This window comes from Culex pipiens, chromosome 2, assembly GCF_016801865.2.
Source record: "Culex pipiens pallens isolate TS chromosome 2, TS_CPP_V2, whole genome shotgun sequence".
Taxonomy (NCBI): domain Eukaryota; kingdom Metazoa; phylum Arthropoda; class Insecta; order Diptera; family Culicidae; genus Culex; species Culex pipiens.
This window is the reverse complement of record NC_068938.1, coordinates 56005566-56033268: the sequence shown is the minus strand read 5'-3', so window position 1 is coordinate 56033268 and position 27703 is coordinate 56005566. Positions and strand designations below refer to the sequence as shown.

The window sequence follows — 27703 nt, the reverse complement described above, 5'->3', positions numbered from 1 at the left end:
ACCTAAGGTATTGCGATTGAGTGTGTTGTGGTGCGGTTCTAAAAATAGCTATCTCTGACTCTCTCACTTTCGTAGATGCTGAATGGCAAGCTTCCCACTGTGCGGTTAACTCGGTTTTGCTTTGCGCCTGCTTTGTTCGGTTTTTGGGCTCGTACCAAAACTATAAAACCAAAACCGCGGTCTGCGTCGTCACTGGCGCATGGGAAGCTTGCCATGCTTGCGTTTGTCATAAGCGCTTGTTTGATTAAGAATTTGTACGATTAAAAATATTGTATTGGTGAAAATTGCGTTTTCAATTTCTTTTAGAAAACACATCATCAATAATACCTTCTTTTCATCATAAGATTTTTTGTATCAAGTCGATGTTATGAATTGAAAGAAGTTATATTCTTTAGTAAGAAAGGCTCTATCTCACCCCTGGTGGGATTCAATCGGGTTTTTAAAACTTATATGATATTTTAGCTCAGAAGGAAGATGACAACTTTCAATAAAATTTTTATTAACTGAGTATTTTAATTATATAATTAAGCTATTCATTCAAAAGAATATGTCCCAACTTTCACATGATTCTTTTCCCGCGATATCGATCGTTAAAAAGTTGCCTCTTTCTGTTGTCATTTCAAATCGATAACAGTCATCGCCTTGAATATCAAACCGCCTCTTGAAGTTTGAGACTACTCGGGGAGGCGGGAAAACGGGGGGAGTGCCATTTGATGGGAAAAGTTTTCTGGAAGACGCCGACGCGCCGTTGACGGACTGAATCGGAAGCAGCTGTGGCCTGATTTGCTGGGGGGATGAAAAACCACCTCCGTCATCATGGTGTTGTGGTCTTGGGTGCGTCAGCTCCATAAGCTGATTTGAATTGGTGACTGTGGTGGCCCCAAAAGCGAGCACCAACGATGAATTATAAATTACGCCCAGGATTGGGTGAAAGCCATTAGGGAGGCCGCAAATCCGTGGCCAAAATCGCGCAATCAGATCGGCTCAGACCGGACGCAGGGAATTGTTTGTTTGGTTGTGGGTGGGGGTAGGGTTCTTAGGGCAAAAGTGATTATAGCTTAGTGGATTTGGAGTTTGGGAATTGGATCCGCGAAAAGTGCTAACTTTTTGCAGGCATGGAGGCTGGAGTGGATTTGAACAACTTTATCGGGCGATGAATCAGATTACACGGAGTTGCGAGATAATGTTCGGTTTGCCTTGTTATGAAATCATTGGTGCTATTCATAGCACACATTGAATTTAAAATAAAATATGAAAGCCTTCTCTCAATTACACTCAATACCAGATTTTGTGTTTGTTTGAAACTCATATTTTACCAACCAGTGCTGTTGTGACCATTGATCGAAAGTGGCAAGTGATCGTTAAATTAAAATAATTCGTTTGCAAACAAGAGTGGCTCTCCAATTAATCGGGATTTTCCCCCGAATCGGTTTTAACTGACGTTTTTTTCTCTCTTTTTATTTACAGCCAGACGCAATGGACAGCATCAGTAACGTGCCGGAAATCAACATGAAATTGGTGCTTTTTTTCATAATGTATTTTAATCTAGGTGAGTGATTCCTTTATTGACTGCCATGTTAAACCTTTACAGCTTTACATTTGATTGACTGCAATCATAATGAAGTCTGTAGTGAAGTCTACATCTTTTGAACTATCTATGATTGTTTACAAGAGTATAGCTGAGCTGACTCACCACGTATAACCTTCGGACGCCTAGAAATGATAAGAAACTTGCAACAGAGACCACAACAGTCTTATGATAAAAATACTCTAAACTCTAAATCCCCTTCAATATAGAGCAATTCTCTGAGATTTCGGTCATTCGATTTTTTTTGTATTTTTTAATCCAGCTGAAACTTTTTTGGTGCCTTCGGTATGCCCAAAGAAGCCATTTTGCATCATTAGTTTGTCCATATAATTTTCCATACAAATTTGGCAGCTGTCCATACAAAAATGATATGTGAAAATTCAAAAATCTGTATTTTTTGAAGGAATTTTTTGATCGATTTGGTGTCTTCGGCAAAGTTGTAGGTATGGATATGGACTACACTGAAAAAAATGATACACGGTAAAAAAAAATTTGGTGATTTTTAATTTAACTTTTTGTCACTAAAACTTGATTTGCAAAAAAACACTATTTTTAATTTTTTTTTATTTTTTGATATGTTTTAGAGGACATCAAATGCCAACTTTTCAGAAATTTCCAGAACGGGCAAAAAATCTTTGACCGAGTTATGACTTTTTAAATCAATACAGATTTTTTCAAAAAATTGAAATATTGGTCGCAAAAATTTTTCAACTGTATTTTCGATGTAAAATCGAATTTGCAATCAAAAAGTACTTTAGTAAATTTTTGATAAAGTGCACCGTTTCCAATTATAACCATTTTTAGGTAACTTTTTTGAAAATAGTCGCAGTTTTTAATTTTTTTAAAATAGTGCCCATGTTTGCCCACTTTTGAAAAAAATATTTTTGAAAAGCTGAAAAAATCTCTTTATTTTGCTTTTTCGGACTTTGTTGATACGACCCTTAGTTGCTGAGTTATAGCCATGCAAAGGTTAAAAAACAGAAAAATTGATGTTTTCTAAGTCTCACCCAAACAAACCACCATTTTCTTATGTCGATATCTCAGCAACTATAGGTCCGATTTACAATGTTAAAAGATGAAACATTCGTGAAATTTTCCGATCTTTTCGAAAAAAATATTTTCAAAAATTTAAAATCAAGACTAACATTTAAATCGGGCCAAACATTCAATATTACGCCCATTTGAAATGTTAGTCTTGATTTCAATTTTTTGAAAATATTTTTTTCGAAAGGACCGGAAAATTTCACGAATGTTTCATGTTTTATCATTGTAAATCGGACCTATAGTTGCTGAGATATCGACATTAGAAAATGGTGGGTTGTTTGGGTGAGACTTAGAAAACATCAATTTTCCTGTTTTTTAACCTTTGCATGGCAATATTTCAGCAACTAAGGGTCGTATCAACAAAGTCCGAAAAAGCAAAATATAGAGAATTTTCTCAGCTTTTCAAAAATATTTTTTTCAAAGGTGGGCAAACATGGGCACTATTTTTAAAAAATGAAAAACTGCGACTATTTTCAAAAAAGTTACCTAAAAATGGTTATAACTTGGAAACGGTGCACCTTATCAAAAATTTACTAAAGTACTTTTTGATTGCAAATTCGTTTTTTCATAAAAAATGCAGTTGAAAAATTTTTGCGACCGATATTTCGATTTTTTGAAAAAATCTGTATTGATTCAAAAAATCATAACTCGGTCAAAGATTTTTTGCCCATTCTGGAAATTTCTGAAAAGTTGGCATTTGATGTCCTCTAAAACATATAAAAAAAAATAAATAGTGTTTTTTTGCAAATCAAGTTTTAGTGACAAAAAGTTAAATTAAAAAATCACCAATTTTTTTTTTACCGTGTATCATTTTTTTCAGTGTAGTCCATATCCATACCTACAACTTTGCCAAAGACACCAAATTGATTAAAAAATTCCTTCAAAAGATACAGATTTTTGAATTTTCACATATCATTTTTGTATGGACAGCTGCCAAATTTGTATGGAAAATTATATGGACAAACTAATGATGCAAAATGGCTTCTTTGGGCATACCGAAGGCACCAAAAAAGTTTCAGCCGGATTAAAAAATACAAAAATTAAAATTAAAGAAAAAAGACCGATTCCGTAGAGAACTGCTCTATTTTAACATTCAACATTCTCCAGAAATTGAAAGTAAAAAGTGTCACAAAAGAAATTAACACCAACACTAGTGTGTCTCAAAAAAAGCAATGTGGCAGAAACCTTTGGGCTCAACCGGATTTCGATAGGTTTTTGTCTCACGAACAATGTTTTTACACAACAAAAATTCCCAAAAATAAAAAAAAACATGAAATTTTTTTTCCTTATTTTACTTAAAATCAAGGTTAGGAGTCTTACCATTTGCATTTTTTATTAGTAGCATGTTAAATTTGAAATAAAAATAAAAATTTTACCGAAAACTTTAGACGAATTTCTCTCAAAAATAAAAAATCTGCTTTTTTAACAATTAGTTTTTGTCATTTCAGTGCCAAGCTACAGCCATTTAAGTAAAATAAAAATGTCGAATTTTCGAAATTTCCTATGAAAACTCATTTTTTCACTTTCAGCACTGTTTCAGCTCCTGCCAGAATTTTATATGTTTCCAAACGTTTTGCATTGTTTTATAACATTAATCTAAAATAGTAGTTTATGCAACAAGTTGCAAACAGAGGATTTTTTCAGCACGAGTCGTACATTTATCCAACGAGGTTCACCGAGTTATATCTCTTCACGGTTGCGAGCTACAAATCACTGAAAAACGTGGCATAGTAAAAAACCAGAAAAATGAAAGGGGTCGTACCACCCCACCGTCACGAGATATCGGAAAATGGACCTTGAATTCGTGATCAGGGACCAAAATTATCCCTTAAAGCAAAGTTTCACGAAAATCGAAGAGGGGTCGGGGCAACTTTTTCCGATTTCGTGTGAGTTGGTGGAGAATTACCCAATTGTATTTTTGGAAGAGATTAAAAATTTTCAAAAATGATTTTTTTTATTATTGAAAATATAACCGTTAGTTTATGAGATATTGGTACTAGAGAATTGAAGGCTGTTTGGATGAGGTTTAAAAACTGTACGAAATCGTAATTTTTAATTTTTTCTTTTGTATTTTTTTTAATCCTGCTGAAACTTTTTTGGTGCCTTCGGTACGGCCAGAGAAGCCATTTTACATCAGAAGTTTGTCCATATTATTTTTCATACAAATCTGGCAGCTGTCCATATAAAAATGATACATGAAAAATCAAAAATCTGTATCTGTATATGAAGTTGCAGATATGGAATACACTGAAAAAATTGACACACGGTGAAAATTATTTTGGTGATTTTTAATTTTACTTTGCAGTTGCACCAATTGCAGTTGACGGGAAATTTATCCAATTTTCATGATATCATCAGCTTTGGAATAATGGTTCCTGACCACTGGAGATAATTCAGGATTCAGGATTGCGCCAATAGTCAAGATTATAAATCTTTGAATGTTTGTAAAAGTTGTTTTTACAAGGCTTAAACTATACAAAATCATCTATATTACTACATCTATTTCGCCATTGAATCAAGTTTTAAAATTTTCCCGCTGGAATACTAGCCCAGAGAATGTGTCATTTACAGTTGCTCTCTGCTTGAAATTCAAATCAATCATTCTAAACAAACTTGATTGACATTCCTCGGGAGCATCACTCCATTCTGTTTGATCCCAACAATCTATGCGATGTTGCCTACATACTGATCAATATGCAGCGAACCGGTGATAGACTGCCTCGCTACGACACGACATTTCATCAGAAAGGTCAACACTAATCGAATATTGATAATCATCCTTTCCTTTCGGGGCTGCTGATGGCATCCGGCGCCTGTGCCCTTTTGAAGCCAATAGGAATGGAAAATATTTTCCTGTACACTTTTGACAAATTTACTTTCGAATGGAAGAGACGTTCTGAATTTTGGCTTAATAAAATTACTCAATTTCATATCTTCTGTCACCCATTGATGAAGTACGATTGCCCCAATTCCATTTATTCTCGGTGGTATCATCGAATTCGAATAAGACACAACTTGTTCAACACATAATATCGAAAACTTTACAAAAACTAGCATGTTAGTATCGAAGCTCTGATTTGTCTTAACTGCACCGCATCATGAGAGCGGGTTACCTTCAAGCAGTAAAGAAAAAGCCCTTCCGGAATTGCTGCAACGAACATCCTTCCTTCGTTCGTCCTGGTTGGAACGTACGTACTCTCTACTTCCGTATGCGACGGGCATTGCCACCCAGCGGAATCTCCGGAAGAGAAAAGGCAGAGAGAGTTTATAAATATGAAATTATGTGACCTGAAAAGTACCCGCCGGTATAGGTCATATTTCCCCCTGCTTCGAGGAGGAGAGGTTAAAAATGAAAATGCTTGTGCTCCTTTTCTGCTGGTTGTCACCCTATTTTCCAGCACATCTGAGGTAGAGCCGAAGGAAACCAACAAATTCACACACACACACATACTCTGCACATATTAACACGGAAACTATCTTGTCAGGGGTTGTCATGACTGATTGTATCGTTACTTTTGAAAGTCCGGTCATATCAGCTGCATTATATTTTCTGCCTGTCACATGAGCGTTGCTTTGTCTGTTGGTGTAATATAATATTTATTTTAAAATCAGTTTAAAATTTTTAAAACATGCAGATTGTTTGAAAATGAAAAGATTTGTTTAATTAACAAAATTTTGACTTCGTAATTTCGTCGCCATTGTGCTAACTTGTCGTACGTGCATTTTGGGCCAAATTGAGTTAAGAACGCCATTTTGTGCAGCTCACAATGCCTCATCTTTTGACCTACACAGATCCCCAAAATTCGATTTCAATCCTGAGATATTCAATGAAAACCAAAAAAGCTCCGAAAATTACTGTCACTCTACATATAAAAGATGTTTCAATCCTGTCGTGCTATCTTGTCACTCCCTAAAAATTGATGTAAGTGCGACAAAGGGCAAAGGGATTTCAGGTCAGGATTTTTGACGCACGTACAAGTTAGACTACCGTAAACATTTTTAATTATAACTCGGGACTCCAGCAACCAACTTCAACCAAACTTCGGGACAATGCACAGAATGGTCAGCCAAACAAAATGTGTTTGTTATTGTTTAAATTGCGTGCTTTTGTTTTTGTTTATTCAAGGTCAAACATTAAAACGCGTTTTTCTCGGAACGTCAAAATGGCGGGTGCGACAAGATAGCACGACGACGTCGATTTTCAAAAATATTGAAACAGAAGAATTATACTTTAAACATAAATTCCCATTTTTTCCCCTTCTCTTTGATAATTCTCTGATAAGAACCTCTGACCTCAAACATAATCAGTACCTACCAGAGTAGTTCACATCGAAGACAGTTTATGTGTGCGTGTGCATGTTTTATGCGCGTATGTGTGAACACTGGGGACACACGCCGAAGATGGAAGCGGACAAAATTCCCATCACGTCGTAAATTTTAGAGCTATCGAGTGCAAATCAATGAATATAAATTCGCCTTCGATATCTCGTTTTGCTCGTTCCGGTGAAGATACCCCTCGGGGCCATCTCCCGGAACCGGGGCCAAGGATGCTAGTCTTTGCGTGTTCGCTATAGTTTCATCCTTCGCTGCTGAGTAGCTGCTGCTGCTGCTCCTTTTTGGGGTTGAGAATCACGAACGTAAAGTTTTCCCTTTCCTACCTCGTTTTTTTGGGGTTGGGTTTGTGTATTTTAGGGGATGATTATCGAGTTTTTATCGGGACAGGAAATCTAGCGAGCCATGATTCATGCTTTTTGGAAGAAGTGGAGCTGCTGAGCGGATTGGAAACTTTCGGGACGTAAACTTTAATGTAAATAAATGGAGCTTTGCTTACTGGTGCGATAACGAAACTGAATGATGGGAAACTACGCCATAATCTGTCGGTTCACTCAAGTGGCTGAGGAATGTGCAATTTTCCGATCGGATGGTTTGGCGAATGCTGATAGCATTTTTTGTTTTTGTAACTATGTTCTCAAGCTTGTTTGAAGCTCAAAGGAGAGCAATATTTTGAACAATGAAACATAGTCTACAAAAACAACTTTGATAAGTGCCGGTGCTGTGCTGACCCCAACTACATCCGAAAGTTTTCCTGTTGGCTAAAGCTTTTAGCTAACTTTCATTTCCTGTGTACATACTGTGTTCGTACCCAAAACACCAACTCGTCGCCATCGTGCTAACTTGTCGTACGTGCATTTTTGGCCAAATTGAGTTGGGAGCGCCATTTTGTGTAGCTCACAAAGCCTCACCTTTTGCCCTTCACAGATCCCCAAAATTCGATTTCAATCCTAAAATATTCAACGAAAAAACTCGGTGAAAGAAGTTTTAATCTTGTTGTGCTATCTTGTCACTCCCTCAAAATTGATGTAAGTGCGACAACTGGTCAAAGCGATTTCAGGTCGGAACGCGTTTGACACACGTTCAAGTTGGACTGCCGTAAACATTTTTAATCATAACTCGGCAATGCACATAATGGCCAGCCAAACAAAACGTGTTTGTTATCGTTTACATTGCGTGCTTTCGTTTTTCTTTATTCAAGGTCAAACATTAAAACGTGTGTTTCTGGGAACGTCAAAATGGCGGGGGGCGACAAGATAGCACGACGACGTCGAACTTGAGGCAAACCACTTTTTGATGCACTTCAGCTTCATGTACTCCAATGCAATGAGAAATTTATAAGAGGATAATGTAACGATAACTGCTTTGCTTCGAGTACTTTTCGACAGCAGTTTGCAAAGGACGCTTCTTATAAATTTGCTTGTAAAAAATTAAAAAAAATGAGTTTATAATCATTAAATGTCCTTTTAAAAGGTTTTAATATAACTTTAGCTTGTTAAAATGCAAAAAAAACATGGCCAAAATTAATTACAAGCATACTCTGACCTTTGAGACATATGCTTGCAACGTCGTGTTATTAGTAGGCCTTGCTTCTAAATTCTGAGTAATTTTGAAAATTGACATTTGTCTCACTAAAACTCAAATATCTCGGTTCTGGAGTGTCGATTTGCATTTTCTCAGAGAGAAAAATGTTTGCCGTGAAATTTCCTACAAGCTGCAAGTATCGGTTTTACTGGGAAAAGGTTAACCATAAATTAAATGGAGCCTTCTATCGGATGGGGAAGTAAAACGTCGGTCCATTTGCGTAAAAGAGGTTTTGGGTGACGCACCACGTATAACCTTCGGACGCCTAGAAATGAGCAGAAACTTGCAACAGAGCCCACAAAAGACCCGGGGGTCGTTAAAGTGGATTGCTTTGCTTTTTTTTTAAATGGACATTTGTAAAAAAAATCAAAAACTGCGATTTTTTCAACAGAAAACCATCTGGATGAAGCCAAAAACTTCAATTTGGGTCCAAAAACCTATCGTTTGAAGAGAAAACACACCTGATTGAAATAGTTTTTGTATTGATTCCAAGCGTTTTTAGAAAATTTGTTCAAAAGAGTGAGTAAATCCAAGAGGGGGTGCGAGAAAGTATTTTATCAATTTGTCTTGTCTAAGAAAACATTGTTCTTAACATCATAATCTATCATTTAAGATGTGAGCGACCTCCAATTGGGACAGGCTAATGAATTTATAGTACACAAATAGAAATCTTGGGTGCGAAAACGTATAATTATGATCGACGTACTTGAGAAAATTTGTTGTATTTAAAATCAAAGTAATTGTTTCTCAAAATTGTGTAAAAATATTCTTGATTTTAAATAAATAAGTTCTTTTCAAAATGGACTTCATTTTTTTCTAGATTCAATGAAAACTATAATTTGTTTGAAACGACACATCTTGCAACACATGTTTTACTGTTATCATTTTTTTTGAATTCTCCTAAAATTTTTATTCGTACCCGAACAGACAGTAATAAAATTTGTCATTGGTCTGATATTGGTTAAAAGCCAAAACAACTTTGGAATAACATTTTTTGTTATGGAAGAATACCTTCAACTGTTATTAAGATGATCGGATTAGTTGTTAAAATAACAAAAATTAATAACAAAGATTTGTTCGAAGAATAACTAAAAATGCTATAAGTCTGTTATTACAATAACAATCCAAGAACAAAAATATCAATTCAATTCAATTAGTTTTTATTAGTAAATAATCAATTCACAATTTCGTAATTCTTATAACCTAATAGAGTTTTGGAGTACCTTTCAACTATGATTTGTACTATAGCTCATTTTGATGTAATTGGATATTCTAACAATGGATTTGCCAACAGAAGGAAAAATTATTTTAAAAAAAACCTTCTAAATTTGCTAGCTAGGAAAACGATAGAGATAGAAAAGCTTAAAACTAGATCACAGTTTGTTTTGTCTTTTGACGTCGAAAAACTTCGCTGCACAAGGCAGCTTATCCGTTGTAGATATACTTCATCATAAGCTCACTCAGAGCTTGGAATTGTTCTGCCTTGTTCCGGCAGGCACGAAAGCGCGTGAGCATCTCTCCAGCAAGAGCGAAAAACTCGGGAAGCGTGAAGAGATCATCTCCGGTAACGTCTGCTTGTCCCGGTGAAGTACCGCTCCCAGAAGCGGCTACTCTAGCGTACGAACCTCCCCAACCGGGAGGGAACGCTGGGTTGGTCGGTGGAACCGCTCCGCCGCCAGCTGCTGCAGCGTTCGTGCTCGAAGTCTTTGGAGGTTGGCGGGACGCTGGCGCTTTCTTCTTCTTGTCCTGCTCCTCGAGGTACTTTTTCCGCGCGGCACAGCCACGGAAATTCGCCGTGTGGTTTCCACCACAGTTCGCACACTTGACGCGCGCTTTGTGCTGCTGGGCGTTTTCCCCCAGCTGGTCTTTCCGCGGAAGATTGCACCTTTCGGTGAAGTGGGTCTCACCGCACTTAACGCACCGGGGCGGAAGATTACAGTTTCTTGAACCGTGTCCGAATTTTTGACAGCGGTGGCATTGCGCTGCGTCGGTCGGATTCTTCGTGTAGAATCGCCACGTCACGAAGAAGCCGTCCAGTGCTTTGATCTGCCGTAGGTCCTGGATTTTGACCGACCCACGATCGAAGTACAGGAGGTACAATGTGTACGTACCTGTCACCGTTGTCGATTTCGAGAGCACCTTAACCTCTCGAGGCTTAATCTTGACGCCCGACAGGTGTTCTTCCAGGTCGGAGATCGGGCGGTCCGGATATCCCTGAAGGACGATCTTCACTGGGACCTTCTCTGCTGGGTCAAATGTGAAGAATTTGAAGTTTCGCAACTTCAACTTCTTCACTACCAAGTCGAAATTCAGTTTTTTATGCGTAATCACTTGCACCGAAGTTTTACTAATTTTAAGACAATATTGGAGTCCCTCAAGCAACTCGTCAACATCGTCCGCCAACGTATCCAAAACAAACATTGGAGGTGGTCGTCGTTCCTTCGGAGAGTTACACTTTTTCTGCTTTCCTTGCTTGCGCGCAAGTTCATCATCGTCATCGTCGTCGCCAGCACTGCTGCTGTCACTGGCGGTGTTGTTTTCTTCTCCACTCAGCATCTCAAATTCGTTGCTGGTGGGAACGTTGGAAGTGGTTGTTGTCGTAGTGCTGGTGGACTGCTGCTGCTGCTGCTGGTCGGAAGTACTTCCGGATGCCCGGGTCGATTGTCTCGTCCGTACTGGGGACTCACGTGGACGGTATGACACGTGTAAAAAAGAAGGATCGGTGACGTCACCGGGCACGCTCCCGTGCGCGATGGCGGTCGATGCGGCGTTGGTATGTTTACCTTTCTGCACTCTGCCGGTAGATGAACTTCGCGGGTTTTTCGAGGCCGCACTCGAACTGCCACGGCCACGGCCGGCCCTTGGCATGCTGGAGCAGCAAACTCGCGGGAGAACACTGTTAATTACGGCAAAAAAATCGAAAAGTTTGAGGAGCTCCGAACAGTTGACTGTTGCTGGCTGGTGTTGCCAGTCCCGATGGAACAAAAATATCATAACGACGAATAACAAAACCTGTTATAAATAACATAAAATCGTAGGGAATTGCTGTATAAATAGTATTTTCAAATATCAAAAAAAAATATTTTTAAGTAATTTCCGTCTGTTCGGGTATCTGGTTCATTCTTTTACACGAACGACAAACCACAATTTTTATTTAATCCCGAGCAGACGAAAATAATTTGAGAATATCATTTTATGATATTTGAAAATACTATTTATACAGCAATTCCCCACGAAAACAGCATGAAAAAAAAAACAAAAGTGCTCGGATCGGGTTCAAAATTTTTCTGGGGATTCCCTGGCCGAAATAATTAGACCCGTATTTTTTTGTTTGGCCATTAGGGTGACCTATGCCGTGTTAGGGTGGTCTGAAAAATGGCCATTTTCGTCGATTTTCGCAAAAACCACTTTTTTTCGAAAAATCATAACTCCTCGCCATTTCAACCGATTTCAACTGTCTTACACGCAAATGAAAGGTGATAAGTTGGCCTTTCAATGAAAAATAGTAAAAAGTTTGGAAAATCTAGCCTAACATATGAAAAGTGTGTATGAAACTTTAAAATGCCGTTTTGACGGTGTCTGGACCAAAGAGCCTATGTCTGGAAATATTTTTATCGGATTCTTCGGACATTTTTACATAACATTCTAAAAAATGGGAGGAGTTCATTAACAGGATTCCGAGATATGATTTTTTGAAAATAAAATCCGTGTTTGTTTACGCGCCGCGCACAAAAACCGGAAAATGACGAAATCGGCAAAATATCAACTTTTTTCACTGAAACTGCGATAACTTTAAAATTTCAGCGATGACCTATACATGTTTGGGTACCAAAATTTTCGTAATTAAAAGACGCAACTTTTGGTAAACAACTTGGGAATAACATTTTTTGTTATGGAAGAATACCTCCAGCTGTTATTGGGATGATCGGATTAGTTGTTAAAATAACAAAAAATAATAACAAAGATTTGTTCGAAGAATAACGGAAAGTGTTATTAGTCTGTTATTACAACAACAATCCAATAACAAAAATTTAATAACGACGAATAACAAATCTTGTTATAAATAACAGAAAATGTTATTGGCCTAGTATTTTTAAATATCAAAAAATTTTATTTCCGTCAGCTCGAGTTTGCAAAAATGGATTTTGCAAGAATATTCCATAACACTTTTTGTTATTTTAACAGTATTTGTTATTGAAATGGCATGAATTTTGTTATTACCGTCTGCCTGGGATTTTAACAACTAATCCGATCATCCCAATAACAGTTGGCGGTATTCTACCATAACAAAAAATGTTATTCCAAAGTTGTTTTGGCTTTCAATCAATATCAGACCAATAACAAATTTTGTTATGATAACATAAACTGTTATTTAACCCTTATGCAAAAATGGATTTTTCAAGAAGAATCCATAACAATTTCTGTTATTTTTAAATTATTTGTTATTGAAATGGCATGAATTTAGTTATTACCGTCTGATCGGGTCGCAACCAAAATTGAACCATTTTTAAGCTTTGATTTGGACTACATATGACGTAAAAAAATGTATATCGGCTCGGCTGACGAAGAATTGCATGTATTTAAAAAATGTGGATAAAGCGCGGTATTGAATTTTTTCCGATACTCATTAATATTTTTCAAGACAAAAAACGATATGAAAAAGCAGACGTGAAACAGACCGCCAATAATACTAATTATGTGCAACTCATTCAGAACGATTCCACGATATATTATGAAAGTTCAAGGTTATTGATTTCTTCGGTGGAAATTTTCCTGCCCGCAAACAATTTCAAATGGGTTGCATTAATTGCGCGTTTTCCCCTTCAAGGCGAAAATTACAGCATCAAAGCTTTGCACAGTGCACCGCCACAAAACTGTGCAGAACGATATTACGGTAACGAGGAACAAAAAAGCAGCGCAATACTGCAATTGGTGAAAGCCGGGAGGAAAAAGAGATTCTACGGTAAAAGGTGAAAAAAGCATGGTACCTTATCAAATGCTCACCTGCCAATGGTTAAAAAAACGCAAAAGGAGAAAGTTTTCTGCACCCAACTTCATTTTCGCTAATTGCAGGTAATGAAAAGGTGGAGAGAAGAAAAAGTAAGTTGAATTAAAGACATACTTCAAGCGGAAGTGCAATTATTCGGGGAATGTGCTTTCAGCGTTGCTTTAAAAGTTAATTCAAAGGAATTTGATATTTTTCTACAGAAATCAGTAAAAGCTGCAGTCATTCCAGCGTGTGCTGGTGGGTCGTATTTCAGTCACAAGTACTTTTTCATTGCCCACCGGGAATGGAAATGGATTGATAAGGTGGGCCACCACACGGCAATAAAGCAGAAAAATTCAAATTTCACGTCGCAATAAAAAAAAAGTGGCTGGGATTCGCAGAAATCGGATTTCGTACCTCTCGCTGTTCTACTGTCTCTGTGTGGTTAAAAGGATTTGCCAAACGTCCTTTTTGATGGGCCTTTTTTCGTTCGGTAATGTCAACCCTGAGGGGATTTTGTTGGCCAGAGAATAAAGGTATATAATATTAAAAATATTCACTGGATGGAAAATAATGCTTTCTCAGCTCTTCAAAATGTTTTTTTATAAGTGGGCAGGCATATTGATTTTTGGAAAAAATCAGTATTGGTTCAAAAATTCATAACTTTGTCATACCCCATTAGGGTGTAATATCAAAATCGATTTTCCAGCAAAGCACTTTTTCAGTTCTTTTTGGGGTCCTAAACAACTCCCCAAAGTTTGGGACCGATTGGTTTAGTCCTCACTTTGCGCAAAGCGATTCAGTTTTCCATATAAATTTGTATGGGGAAAACCATTTTTTAGGATTTTGATATTTAACAATTCGACGTTTCATGCCATATCAAAACTGGACTCATATTCGGATGCTCTGGAAGGTGCTCTACAACTTTACCGAAGAGAGTATGGTGCTAACTTGCTCCTGAAAGAAGATATAGCGCCCTCAAAACTCGTCTAAAACGTGATTTTCGAGCAAAAAACACGTTTTAGACGAGCTTTGAACACGCTGTATCTTTTTTTAGGGGCAAGCTAGCACCATACTCTCTTCTGGAAAGTTGTAGAGCAGATTCCAGAGCATCCGAATATGAGTCCGGTTTTGATATAGCATGAAACGTGGATTTAATAAATATCAAAATCCAAAAAAATGGTTTTCTCCATACAAATTTTAATAGAAAATTGAATCGCTTTGCGCAAAGTGAGGACTAAACCAATCAGTCCCAAACTTTGAGGAGTTGTTGAGGACCCCAATAGGAACTGAAAAAGTGCTGTGCTCACTAAATTTGGACAACTTTAATTTTTTCCATACAACCATATTACACCCTAATACCTCATCTTTGTCGAAGACAGCAAATCGATCAAAAAATTCCATCAAAAGATACAGATTTTTGAATATCAAATAAAATTGCAATTTGGAGAGACTTACAAAAATACTGCTTTAAACATAGGGAATAGATGGACTAGGATTTATCCAAATAAATTTAAAAAACATAGAGATGAAAAAAACACACAGAGATCTACTCCTATAGAAATTCAAGGTTTTCCTTATTTTATCGTTGAAGTTCAGGAAAACTCATTAAAATGAACTTTTTCGTACGGATTTCTTTCAGAGGTTGATATTTTAACATATTTTTGGAATACAAAATTAAAAGATACATTTTAAATACTATAATCTTCTGTATTTGTAATATGGGCTTCAAACGATGCAAACATTCCTTACATTTGCAAAAAATAAATAACTTTTCGCGGTCTCTACATTCAAATTTCAAAAAAAAAAAAAAAAACAAAGCATTTAAAAAGTTATTCAATCATGTAAGCACCTCAGGAAAATGTATCAAAAAATATTTTTCCTTTATTGCACGTCATCGGAATTTCGTTTTTTGTGAAAAAAAAAGTATTCGTTTGCTATCTGAATTTTTGACCCAAAATTGATGTTGAAAGAAGGGAGATGGACACGCCCGAAATTATCCGGCTGAGTAAAAAAACACACGCAATATAAATTCAAATTCATTTGACCTCCACGTGTGAAATTATCAGAATAATCCAAATTCGTTGAATTTCATCATAGGTAAGTGATCTACCCCATGGCCTGCGCCAATTGTTCAACCAGTTCAACGCGCCGTTATTTGAATTACAAATTGGAAAATGTTTCCTGGAACCCCCCTCACTGCGCTTGCAATAACTCGTCTATAAACTAATATCACCCGGCCTGTCGACACCCCCGGAAGAAGGCCAACCCACCCACTTCCCACATTCCTGTCGAAAATGTGTTTGGGCCATGAATTGGCTTTGTAATTAATTTAAGGTCTGCTTACATTTTCGGGTGGGTTATTTCCGGGTGTAACATAACTATTCTCACCTTTTCGGTCCCGAGCACTGACAGGGTAGTGTTGTGTGTTTTTGACCTTTAAATTTTAAATTTTGCTTCTATTTTTGCTAAAGAGATTATTTAGTCTATGTTTGGGGTCTCACCACTCTGGAGGCAAACTTTGCAAATAAGCCATCCTCTCACTCTATCGGGATGGGTTTGCCGCAGTGCTGTAAGCTGTAACTGACACAGCACGGGGGATGTTGTGGGGTTTCGATTAGTTTACGAAACATGAGCAATTTAGTTTTCAAGAGAAGGAGGAAGAGGAAGCGAGGAGGGCTGGCTTGTGTAGGCCCTAATAAACAAATGAAATTTATCGTGTGTTATATTAAGCAACATTTGAGTTTTTTTAAAGGATGGAAACCCAACATTTATTCGATTCGGGGAAATAATTTTGCAGCAAATCACAAACAGATTATTTTGCGAGTGACTATCTGGCATCTGAAATGTTTAACAAAATCAGGAAAATAATTATTTTCTCGCAGATGCCAGTAACATGACAAAGAGTTACGTATATACGAAAAATATTTAAAAAAAATGGAGCTGGACCATTCAGCACAATTGAAAAAGATTTTGAAAGACTGCACCGAATTATTTGGATAAAATATCATACTGGAATAAAACGACATAATTGCGGTTGGTTCGCCAGAGTCAGTTTTGACCGGACTGTTTTCAAGACGACATTTTTAGATGCTATCCATTATCTTTTCTTTTGATTTTACGGGTCTGGCTTGAGATCCAGCTTCAAAATAGTGCTATAATATGAGAAAATAGTGGTATAATGTGAGAAAACTCTGCAACGCGAATTCTTCCCCTGAAAATTAAACCCTCTAATATTCTTTCTACAGAAGTTCAGAACACCGCAAGACCCGAACTTGGAAATCGATAAATCTCTTCCAATTTATACCGGAATTTAGTTTCAAACTAATCGGTCCAACCTTTGTTTCTTTCTATCGCTCCCACCTCCCACTCTCAGGTATCTCAAATACGGTCCACTCTGACGAGCGGTCGTCCTCGGCGGAACATCACGACCACCTGCACGAGCACGAGCCACCGGCGGCAGATGTGGCCGAGAACGAGATTTACGACTCGGACGAAAGCAACCTGCTCCGGACGCCGCTGGACCGGGGGCCGTACTTTGATTTATCGGCCTCGAAGAACATCACGGCCCTCGTCGGCAAGACCGCGTATCTCAACTGTCGGGTCCGGAACCTGGGCAACAAAACGGTGAGAATCAATCAGTATCTTTTTAAATTTTTTTGGCGTGTGAATCGTTTCAAAAGGGCAGCTCAATGATTTTTGAATAATGGATTATTTTTAATTTTGTTTTTATGACTATTTGAGAACTTCCTAAACAATTTTTAAATGTAATGCGAGCTGATCAAAATTGAAAAAAGTCCTTTTTTCAAGATTTTTATTAGACTGAGAGAACATCAATATTCAACAAAGTTTTAAAACAGACAAAACAGTTTTCGATATGTATACATGAGCGGTCTACTTGTACTCTTTACGAGTTATCGGAGTTTGCAATATTTTTCTTCAATTAACTTTATCTTTGTTGAAATTTCATATAATTTCCTTCACATGTCGAAAGGTATGTCTTAACGCTCTTCATCTTTGTTGTACTTTTTATTTTATCATTAACTCTTCACATTTATTTCATTTACTTCCAATTGTTTTACAATTTTGCATTGAATAGAATACATTTGGGTAAAAAAAGAAAGAAAATCGCGTCAACAACTAATCCTAACATAAAACTAAAATATAAAACTAGAACGAGTAAACTATGAACTGTATTTCAAGATAAATCCTCCTAGTGCTTTTACTTGTTCCTCCGAGGTTTGCACCCAAGCAGTGTTGCGATCTCGTAGAAAATGTTCAGAAGTTCTTGTGAAGAAAACAGGTCATTACTAAGCAGTTCTCTACGAAACCGGTCTTTTTGCCTTCCTCACTGAGGTAAGGCTATAATCCTGCTCGAAAAGTGAACTTTTGAAAAACAGCTCGTAGACCTATATTCATGTATACCTATTGACTCAGAATCGAAAACTGAACAAATGTCTGTGTGTGTGTATGTGTGTGTGTGTGTATGTATGTATGTGTTCAAAATTCTTGCCAAGTTTTCTCAGCACTTGCTGGACCGATTTTGATCAAACCGGTTGCATTCGACTTGGTTTAGGGTCCCATACATCGCTATTGAATTGTTTGAAGTTTCGATAAGTAGTTCAAAAGTTATATATATAAAAATGTGTTTCCACATTTATCCGGATCTCACTTATATGCATGAAAATTATGTCCGGATCCATCATCCAACCCATCGTTGGTTAGGTAATGAAAAGACCTTTCCAACGAGTTCAAAACATTGAAGATCTGGCAACCCTGTCTCGATATATAGCCACTTAAGTAATATTTATGTAGTTTTTGGAAGCCGGATCTTACTTAAATGTATGTAAACTATGTCCGGAACCACCATCCGACCCATCGTTGGTTAGGTTATCAAAAAACCTTCCCAACGAGTCCAAAACATTGAAGATCTGGCAACCCTGTCTTGAGATATGGCCACTTAAGTAATATTTATGTACTTTTTGGAAGCCGGATCCCACTTAAATGAATGTAAACTATGTCCAGATCCACCATCCGACCCATCGACAGTTAGGTTATCAAAAAATCTTTCCAACGAGTCTAAAATATTGAAGATCTGGCAACCCTGTCTCGAGATATGGCCACATAAGTGATATTGATGCTCTTTTTTGAAGCCGGATCCCACTTAAATGTATTTAAACTATGTCCGGATCCACCATCCGACCCATCGTTGGTTAGGTAAACGAAAAACCTTTCTAACGAGCTCACAGCATTGTTGATATGGCAACTTGTCTCGAGTTATGATTACTGAAGTTATATGTGTGTACGTATTCTGGATCTAAAAAAAAATAGCTGAAATATGTGTCCAAACCACTCATATGATCCATTGTTGGTAAAAAGTGAGGAAGGCATCAACCACGTAGGTGGATTAAGTTAGTTTTTAATTTTAATTTTTGTATTTTTTAATCCAGCAGAAACTTTGTAGGTGCCTTTGTATGTGGGTATGTTCATATAATTTTCCATGCAAATTTGGCAGCTGTCCATACAAAAATCATATAAGAAAATTCAAAAATTTGCATCTCTTGAAAGAATTGAATTTTGAATGAGTTGGTCTCTTCGGCAAAGTTGTTGGTATGGATAAGGACTACACTAAAAAAATTATATACGGTATTTTTTTTGTGATTTTTAATTTAACTTTTTGTCACTTATACTTGATTAACAAAAAACACTATTTTTTATTTTCTTATATGTTTTAAGGGACATCAAATGTCATCTTTTCAGCAATTTCCAGAACGTGCAAGAAATCTTTGACCGAGTTATGATTTTTTGAACCAATACTGCACCGTTTTCAAGTTAGGGTAGGGTAGTCATCAATGAGACACTTTTGGTTTTCAACTTTCAACGATTTTTTTTAATTTTTTCATCAGCATGTTTTAATGAGCTTTTTGTTGCATTTTATTTCTTTTAGTGTGTTCTAACATTGACCAAAATATGAGATCGACCCGACATCTACAGCTGGAGTTTTTCAACTGTCTCATTGTAGACGCACTTGGCAGGAACAATGAGACAGCTGGGGAACAATGAGGCACTCTACGAAAATCAATACTTTTCTTGTAAAACATCATGTTTTTGTATTGTTCCATCACAGGTGACTTGCCTTGAACATTTTAGAGCAATTATGCCAACATGAAACTTTAATTAACAAAAGTTATACTAAAACGTATTTAAATTTTGTAAAATCCATATATTTATACCAAATAACTTTGTATGCTTGGTTAAATGAAGTTAAAACTCTATAAATATGCCAAAAATAACTTTCAATTCATGTTTTGAAAGATTTACGTTTGTTTTGAAATATTTAATGAAGAAAAATCAAAGTGTCTCATTGTTACCCATGGGCTAAAATTAGTGGGGAACAATGAGACACCCCTGGATTCTGGGTATATTCTAAATTTTGGTCAAACCTAATGAAAGAACATTGTAGCCCAACTCAATCCCTATGAAACGTCGAAAGAAATTTGAAGAAATATTTGTTTGGGTGTACGAGCGAAAAAGTATTTATTGTCCATAATTTACTTTTACACCCCAGAATCAAACATTTATGAATAACTTTTCAAGGGAGCGTCCATAACCAAAGTCACTATTATGGCAGATGTGTATCTAGTAGACACACCTTTCCCCCAAATATGAGCCTGATTGGTTGAAACTACGACTTGTGAGAGCCATTTTATCATTGTTCGCCGTGTCTCATTGATGACTACTCTACCCTACAGCCATTTTTAGGTAACATCTTTGGAAATAGTTGCAGTTATTCATTTTCTAAAATAAGTAACACTAGTGCCCATGTTTGCCCACTCTTGAAAATATTTTTTTGAAAAGCTGAGAAAATTTTCTATTTTCTGCTTTTCAATTTTGTTAATACGATCCGTGTGCCTATTTTTTTAATAGTCCTCATCAATACCTTCAACTTTGCCGAAGACACCAAATCGATCAGAAAATACCTTCAAAAGATACAGATAAACAGCTGCAAACATTGTTTGTGATCACAGGGAAGGGTTCCATAAAGTTTGAGCCAAATAAAAAAATACAACAAAATAAAAATGGACGAAATCGGCCGATTTTATAGAGATATGCCAGACATACTATTTTTTCCTGTTCTGTAAACTTATTTTTTTTTGTTTTCGAAAAAATAATATCTAGTTTTACTGATTTTAAATCTTTTTACACAGGTTTCCTGGGTCCGCCATAGAGACATTCATCTCTTAACCGTAGGTAGATTTACGTATACCTCGGATCAACGGTTCCAGAGCGTGCACAACCCACAAACGGACGACTGGTCGTTACAGGTAAACAAAGTACTATCGTTTTATTGAATTTCAGAAACAATCAATTCTCGAAACTCGAAATAAATTACTTTATCATCCAGTTCTTGAAATCCGAATTCATAATTTTGCATGAATTCGTTTCCAATAACCGTAACTCAGAAAGCACACAGAAGTAATTTGGGAAATTGAGTTTTATTTCTCACACAAAATAAATTGCACATTTGTTTCCATTCCAGATCCGATATCCCCAGAAGCGAGACACCGGAGTGTACGAGTGCCAAATATCAACCACACCACCGGTGGGTCACTCCATGCACCTGTCGGTAGTCGGTAAGTGGCATGGCAACGCTTGCCAAAACCTTTCTTGCTAGCAAATCGTCGCCATCGTGCTAACTTGTCGTACGTGCATTTTGGGCCAAATTGAGTTAAAAACGCCATTTTGTGCAGCTCACAATACCTCACCTTTTGACCTTTCAATCCTGAGATATTCACCAAAAACCGAAAAAACTCCATGCATTTTTGTCACTTTACATATGGAAGTAGTTTCAATCTTGTCGTGCTATCTTGTCACTCCCTGAAAATTTATGTAAGTGTGACAATTGGCCAAAGGGATTTTAGGTCAGGATGCGTTTGACGCACGTACAAGATAGACTACCGTAAACATTTGTAATTATAACTCGGGACTCCAGCAACCAAATATAACCAAACTTTGGGACAATGCACAGAATGGTCAGCCAAACAAAACGCGTTTGTTATTGTTTACATTGCGTGCTCTAGTTTTCGTTTATTCAAGGTCAAACTTTAAAACGCGTTTTTCTCGGAACGTCGAAATGGCGGGTGCGACAAGATAGCACGACGACGTCGAAATCATCGTTTTACGAAAAAAAAAAATTGAGTGAATCTCTCGTTATTCAAGACTTTTAAAATGGCACATTAGTTTAGCGAGAATAACGTCATTCAGGGAGTGGGGATCACGGGAATGAAGAGCCCGTAACAAAATTTCAATTTGTGTACCCGGAACTCATTCTAGGGTATTATTGGGTAAATGTTACACCCGTTGTCTTTTGTTATGCCAACCTGCTCTGTTGCTATGTTTCAGAACCCGTCACCATCATCGTCGGTGGGCCGGATATTTACATCAACACCGGCTCCACGGTCAACCTGACGTGCGTGGTGCGGAATTCGCCGGAACCTCCGTCCACCATCATCTGGACCCACAACCACCAGGTGAGAGCAACGGTGTTGCAATTCATGGAAGAGTTTTCATTGCTTCATGGAAATTTTTAAAATATGTTTTTCTCGGAAGGAACATAACAGGCAGAGAAGTCAATTAAATTTTGTATTCGATGGTTTATTAACTGAAAGTCAAATGCAAATCTATGACGGTCATTCTATAAGTTCGAATAAAAGAGGTTAAATTAGAGCTCATTTGAAAGAGCAAATTTAACCTTTCTGTTATTTAATAGTTCTGATGCATTGATAATTTCTATTGTTTTTGGATAGTTTTAGTCCGTTTAGTTACTTAAGTACGATTAATCAAATAAATTAATACATTTTGCTTAACAAAACCACTTCATACTTATTTTGACTGAAAGTTATGAAGAAGGTTGTCTACGCTCCATACAAACAATAAGATTTTTTAAATAAGGGAGGGAAGCAAAAAAGTATTCACCTCTATTTATGGATGTCCCCTCAGGGCTTTTATATGTAAAAATTGTATTTTTTGGGTTTTAAGAACACAACTGGAAGGACTAGGAACTAATGAAAAGATTTTGGAAAAAAATGCTCACCAAGAAAAATATTCAAAATATTGCGGCTGCAAAAAGTTGCTAAAAATTAATGTCCCAAAAAAACGGAAAAATAATCAAACTAGGGATAAAATAAGAGGTTTTTAACTGAATGAAGTAGAAGGAATAAAACTATATTTTTAAATCAAATAAATCTTTGTGCCATACATCAATACTTCAATCGCACTTGACAAACGAAGGATTGCTCACTTCCCTTTTATGCATTCAATACTGTTTGAATTGCTTTGTTGCTTACTCGATCCAATTTGCTTCCGGGAAATTCGATTTCCCACTGAGACGATGCATGGAGAGCGCGCACACACACACACACACACACATACGCCTTCGGTTGAATGTCGACCATGAAAAACACAACAGGCATCAATCTATCAACCTGACAAAAGCAGAATGTTTAATAAAAGTCGACGGCAGTTTGCCGAAATGAAGTTTTGATAAGTTGATGACTTTTTTAAGTCGACTTTCATTTTGGGAGAAGCAATTCATTTTGAAAAGCAGGGGAATAAATTAAAATGTTGTGATATTTTTCGTTTAGATTTTAGTTATGGGTAACCTTACTAAACCTTAAATAAAAATTTCCAAAACTTGCGTAAAATTTTCAAATGATCATAATCCACTGAAATTTTTTTCTCGAGCCTCGAGTCAATTTTGCTCAATATTTATATTATATTTCAGCATATTCGATTTCGTCATCTTGATCATCACAAACGTCTTAATCTTCAATAAAATCTTCACCTATTGAAGCTTCATTAGTTCATCTAAAACATTTAAGCCATTATTTTCTTCCCTTTCCAAATTGATACTGCAATACTGGAAATTCAAAAAAAAAAAGCCAAAAGATGTTCTGAATTTTTTGTTGACATTCTGCTGCTACAGGTAAACATATATATGACGTAGTTGGTTTTTCTCCATAGTTTTTATGGAGAATTAGGGCGGTTCGTCGCTGTTGCATGCAAGAAATAATTGCATGCAATATGTTAGCGTAGCAAAGAGTTCGTTTTCTCCATGCAAACTTTTGAGAAAAACCAATCGGCCCATTTTTTGGAAATTCAAAGTGTACGTATTTCTGAAGACTCCAAACTTCATAAAAAAAAAATCAAACCATCTACTTTCCCGACCGCTGGGTCTTTTGCAGTCTCTATTGTAAGTTTCTGCTCTAGTTCTAACACATTTGAAGCAAAATTGTGACTTTTTTACAATTTTAAGTGAAATTTTTATTTATTTTGACTAAGTTAACTAAATTTTAACATTAATTTTTTTCTTAATCTTAATAAGTAACCTAAGTGATATGGTACATTTGACATAAAAATAATCAAAGTCAACCCGGTATTCGAAAAAAGAATTTACAACGCAACTATTTGTTTAAACACTACAAAAAAACTTTTTTCCCAAAAAGTGAGCATGGACCTTGCGTGGCTTACTCCAGTACATGTTTTAAAAATAATAATCTTGAGAAAAACCTTAACAAATGGAAAATATTCCAAAAATAAATTCTCATCAAAATCCTAGCAATGTCTCCCCTGCTGATGGTAGGTATTTTAAACTTTGAACTCCAGGTTCTGACAGCTCTTAATCAAACAATCATAGATATTGCATGTTTGATGGAATTTCCCTTGTGGCGTAATGTGATATATTTTTCAATCACTAAAACTGGGCAATATCTGGTAACAAATCCCGAGCAGGGGTAAATAACACAGGAATACCAAATTTTGATATTACTTGGGCAAATAACAGCGACCAAAATGTGCCATTAGCGTAATATTGAATGTTTGGCCCTTTTGAAATGTTAGTCTTTGTTTAGAAAAAATGAACATTTTTTTTTCGAAAAGATCGGAAAATTTCACGAATATTTCATATTTAAACATTGAAAATCGGACCATTAGTTACTGAGATATCGACATTAGAAAATGGTGTGTTGTTTGGGTGGGACTTAGAAAACATCAATTTTCCTGTTTTTAAACCTTTGCATGGTTATATCTCAGCGACTAATGGTCGTATCAACAAAGTTCAAAAATGCAAAATATAGAAAATTTTCTCAGCTTTTCAAAAATATTGTTTCCAAAGGTGGGCAAACATTTGCAGTAATTTATAAAAAAATGAAAAACTGCGACTATTTTCAAAAAAGTCACCTAAAAATGGATTTGACTTGAAAACGGTGCACTTTATCAAAATTTCACCAAAGTACTTTTTGATTGCAAATTTGATTTTGCATCGAAAAATAAAGTTGAAATATTTTTGCGACCAATTTTTCGATTTTTTGAAAAAATCAGTATCGATTCGAAAATTCATAACTCGGTCAAAGATTTTTTGCACAACCTGGAAATTTCTGAAAAGTTGGCATTTGATGTCTTCTAAAACATATAAAAAAATAATAAAAAAGTGTTTTTTTGAAAATTAAGTTTTAGTGACAAAAAGTTAAATAAAAAACACAATTTTTTTACCGTGTATCATTTTTTTCCAGTGTAGTCTATATCCATACCTACAACTTTGCCGAAGACACCAAATCGATCAAAAAATTCCTTCAAAAGATACAGATGGCTGACTGCTTACGTTGTTCGCTTTGTAAGCGAATGGTTCTGGGTTCGATTCCCATCTGCTCCCAACGAGAAAGTATAGGAAATATTAATCTTGAAACTCTGAACATGAACGAAAAATCAAAGTACACGAGTCGGGGTTCGATCCCCCGTCCTTTGGATTGGTAAGCAAAAATGCTAACCACTAGGCCATCGCGACTTGGTGAGCTATGATTGGAATTAGGAATACTGTTACTATCAACTATATACGCGCTGGGTCCTTGTCCATTTGACAAGGGTTCGGAAGTTCTAAATAACGTTATAAACCGATTGGTGCAAACGTTCTTCAGAGCGGGGCTTGTCGATAAAGCTGAAGTACCTCGCGCTCGGCTAGCCAGCGTAGAAATGGGTCACCGAAGCTCGGCAGAGCTAACACCTTCCAGATGCCTATGCGAGTTATTTGCATGTATAGAATGTAGATCTAAAAATACATGGAAACAACTCAATTTGTAAAAAGCGACCGCGTGGTCCCGTTTGGTTGGTTGCACACACACACACACACACACACACACATCATTTTTGTATGGCCAGCTGCCAAATTTGTATGGAAAATTATATGGACAAACTAATGATGCAAAATGGCTTCTTTGGGCATACCGAAGGCACCAAAAAGTTTCAGTCGGATAAAAAAATACAAAAATTAAAATTTAAGAAAAAACTAACTTTATCTACCTATGTGGTTGATGCCTTCTTCACTTTTTACCAAAAATGGGTACCGTAAACCGGGGTGACTTTGATAGGATTTCAATTTGTTTTCAGAATATTTTCCAACAGGTATGGTTTTTCTCAAGATTGTTATTTTTAAAACATGTACTGGGGTAGGCCACACAAAGCCCATGCACTATTTTGGAAAACAACGTTTTTTCAATAGTGTTTAGAAAAATATTTACGTTAAAAATTCTTAGTTTAAATTCCGGGGTGACTTTGATAGTCATAGTTTTTCTTGTTAAAATCATATTTAAGATATTCAAACTTTATTTGTACCCTAAATGAACCATCACTAAAGTAGCTGAAATAGTTTTAAAGAAAAAAAAACAATGTTTATACTTAGTTAACTAAGTGTATAAGCTTTTAAGCAAAATACATATAAATTTAAGGTAAAATTGTTAAAAAGTCGAAATTTCGCCTAAAATTTGTTAAAACTGTTTTTATAATATTATCGATTTATTTTGCATTTTTTACAGAATTTGAAGCACGAATCACAAGTTTTCACATTTTAGATGAAATTTATTTAACTGAAATTGCTTATAAATTTGGAGATTTTTATTAAATGGTGTTTCAAAAACACATATTATTTATTATTTACAAATTTATTTAACCTTCTCCTAGTGGAAAATTGTCCAAAGAATCCGAAAATGCATTCCGTTTTCCGATTAAAAATCATGTTCATTGAGAAAATCATGACACTTTGAGAAGTTTAAAATAATGACTTTCATCAACATTTTTTTAACTATAGTTAACTTACTATTTAAACTTGTTAAAATTTTATGAAAAGTTCTTCTTGAGATACTTTGAACACTTCTCTACCACGGTCATTATGTTTCTAGACCATTCCTTACGTATTTTAATTGTACTCTTCATTTTGCGGAAAAATCGCAAACCTATCAAAGTCACCCCGGCTATCAAAGTCACCCCGTTTTACGGTATATGAGTGGTTTCATCATTTTTTTAGATCCAGAAAAAAAAGAACACAATGTATAACTTATGTGGTCATAACTCGAGACAGGGTTGCCAGATCTTCAATGTTTTGGACTCATTGGAAAGGCTTTTCAATTACCTATCCAACGATGGGTCAGATGATGGATCCAGACATAGTTTACATACATTTAAGTGAGATCCGGCTTCAAAAAAGTACATAAATATCACTTAAGTGGTCATAACTCGAGACAGGGTTGCCAGATCTTCAATGTCTTGGACTCATTGGAAAGGCCTTTCAATTACCTAACCAACGATGGGTCGGATGATGGATCCAGACATAGTTTACATACATTTAAGTGAGATCCGGCTTCAAAAAAGTACATAAATATCACTTAAGTGGTCATAACTCGAGACAGGGTTGCCAGATCTTCAATGTCTTGGACTCATTGGAAAGGCCTTTCAATTACCTAATCAACGATGGGTCGGATGATGGATCCGGACATCGTTTACATGCATATAATTGAGATCCGGGTATTTGTGAAAACACATTTTTATGCATAACTTTTGAACTACTTATCGAAACTTCAAACAATTCAATAGCGATGTATGGGACCCTAAACCAAGTCGATTGCAACTGATTCGATCAAAATCGGTTCAGCCAGTGCTGAGAAAACTCAGTGAGAATTTTGGTCACATACATACATACACACACACATACACACACACATACACACACACATACACACACACATACACACACACATACACACACACAGACATTTGTTCAGTTTTCGATTCTGAGTAGATATGTATACATGAAGCTGGGTCTAGGAGCATTTAATAGAAAG

General features: G+C 36.4%; 2 protein-coding genes across 3 annotated transcripts in view; both read left to right on the top strand.

Moving 5' to 3' along the window:
- LOC120430358 (kin of IRRE-like protein 3) overlaps positions 1 to 27703 on the top strand; it is a 450977-nt gene that overhangs the window by 153463 nt on the left and 269811 nt on the right. The window lies entirely within an intron of this gene.
- The window catches only part of LOC120429735 (zwei Ig domain protein zig-8-like), a 73826-nt gene that overhangs the window by 41482 nt on the left and 4641 nt on the right, over positions 1 to 27703 (top strand). The window contains exons 2-6 of the mRNA XM_039594787.2: positions 1468 to 1549; positions 16912 to 17162; positions 20744 to 20860; positions 21076 to 21169; positions 21939 to 22066. Coding sequence (XP_039450721.1) covers positions 1477 to 1549; positions 16912 to 17162; positions 20744 to 20860; positions 21076 to 21169; positions 21939 to 22066 — 663 coding nt within the window. The 5' untranslated portion in view covers positions 1468 to 1476. The remainder of the gene's footprint in view (positions 1 to 1467; positions 1550 to 16911; positions 17163 to 20743; positions 20861 to 21075; positions 21170 to 21938; positions 22067 to 27703) is intronic.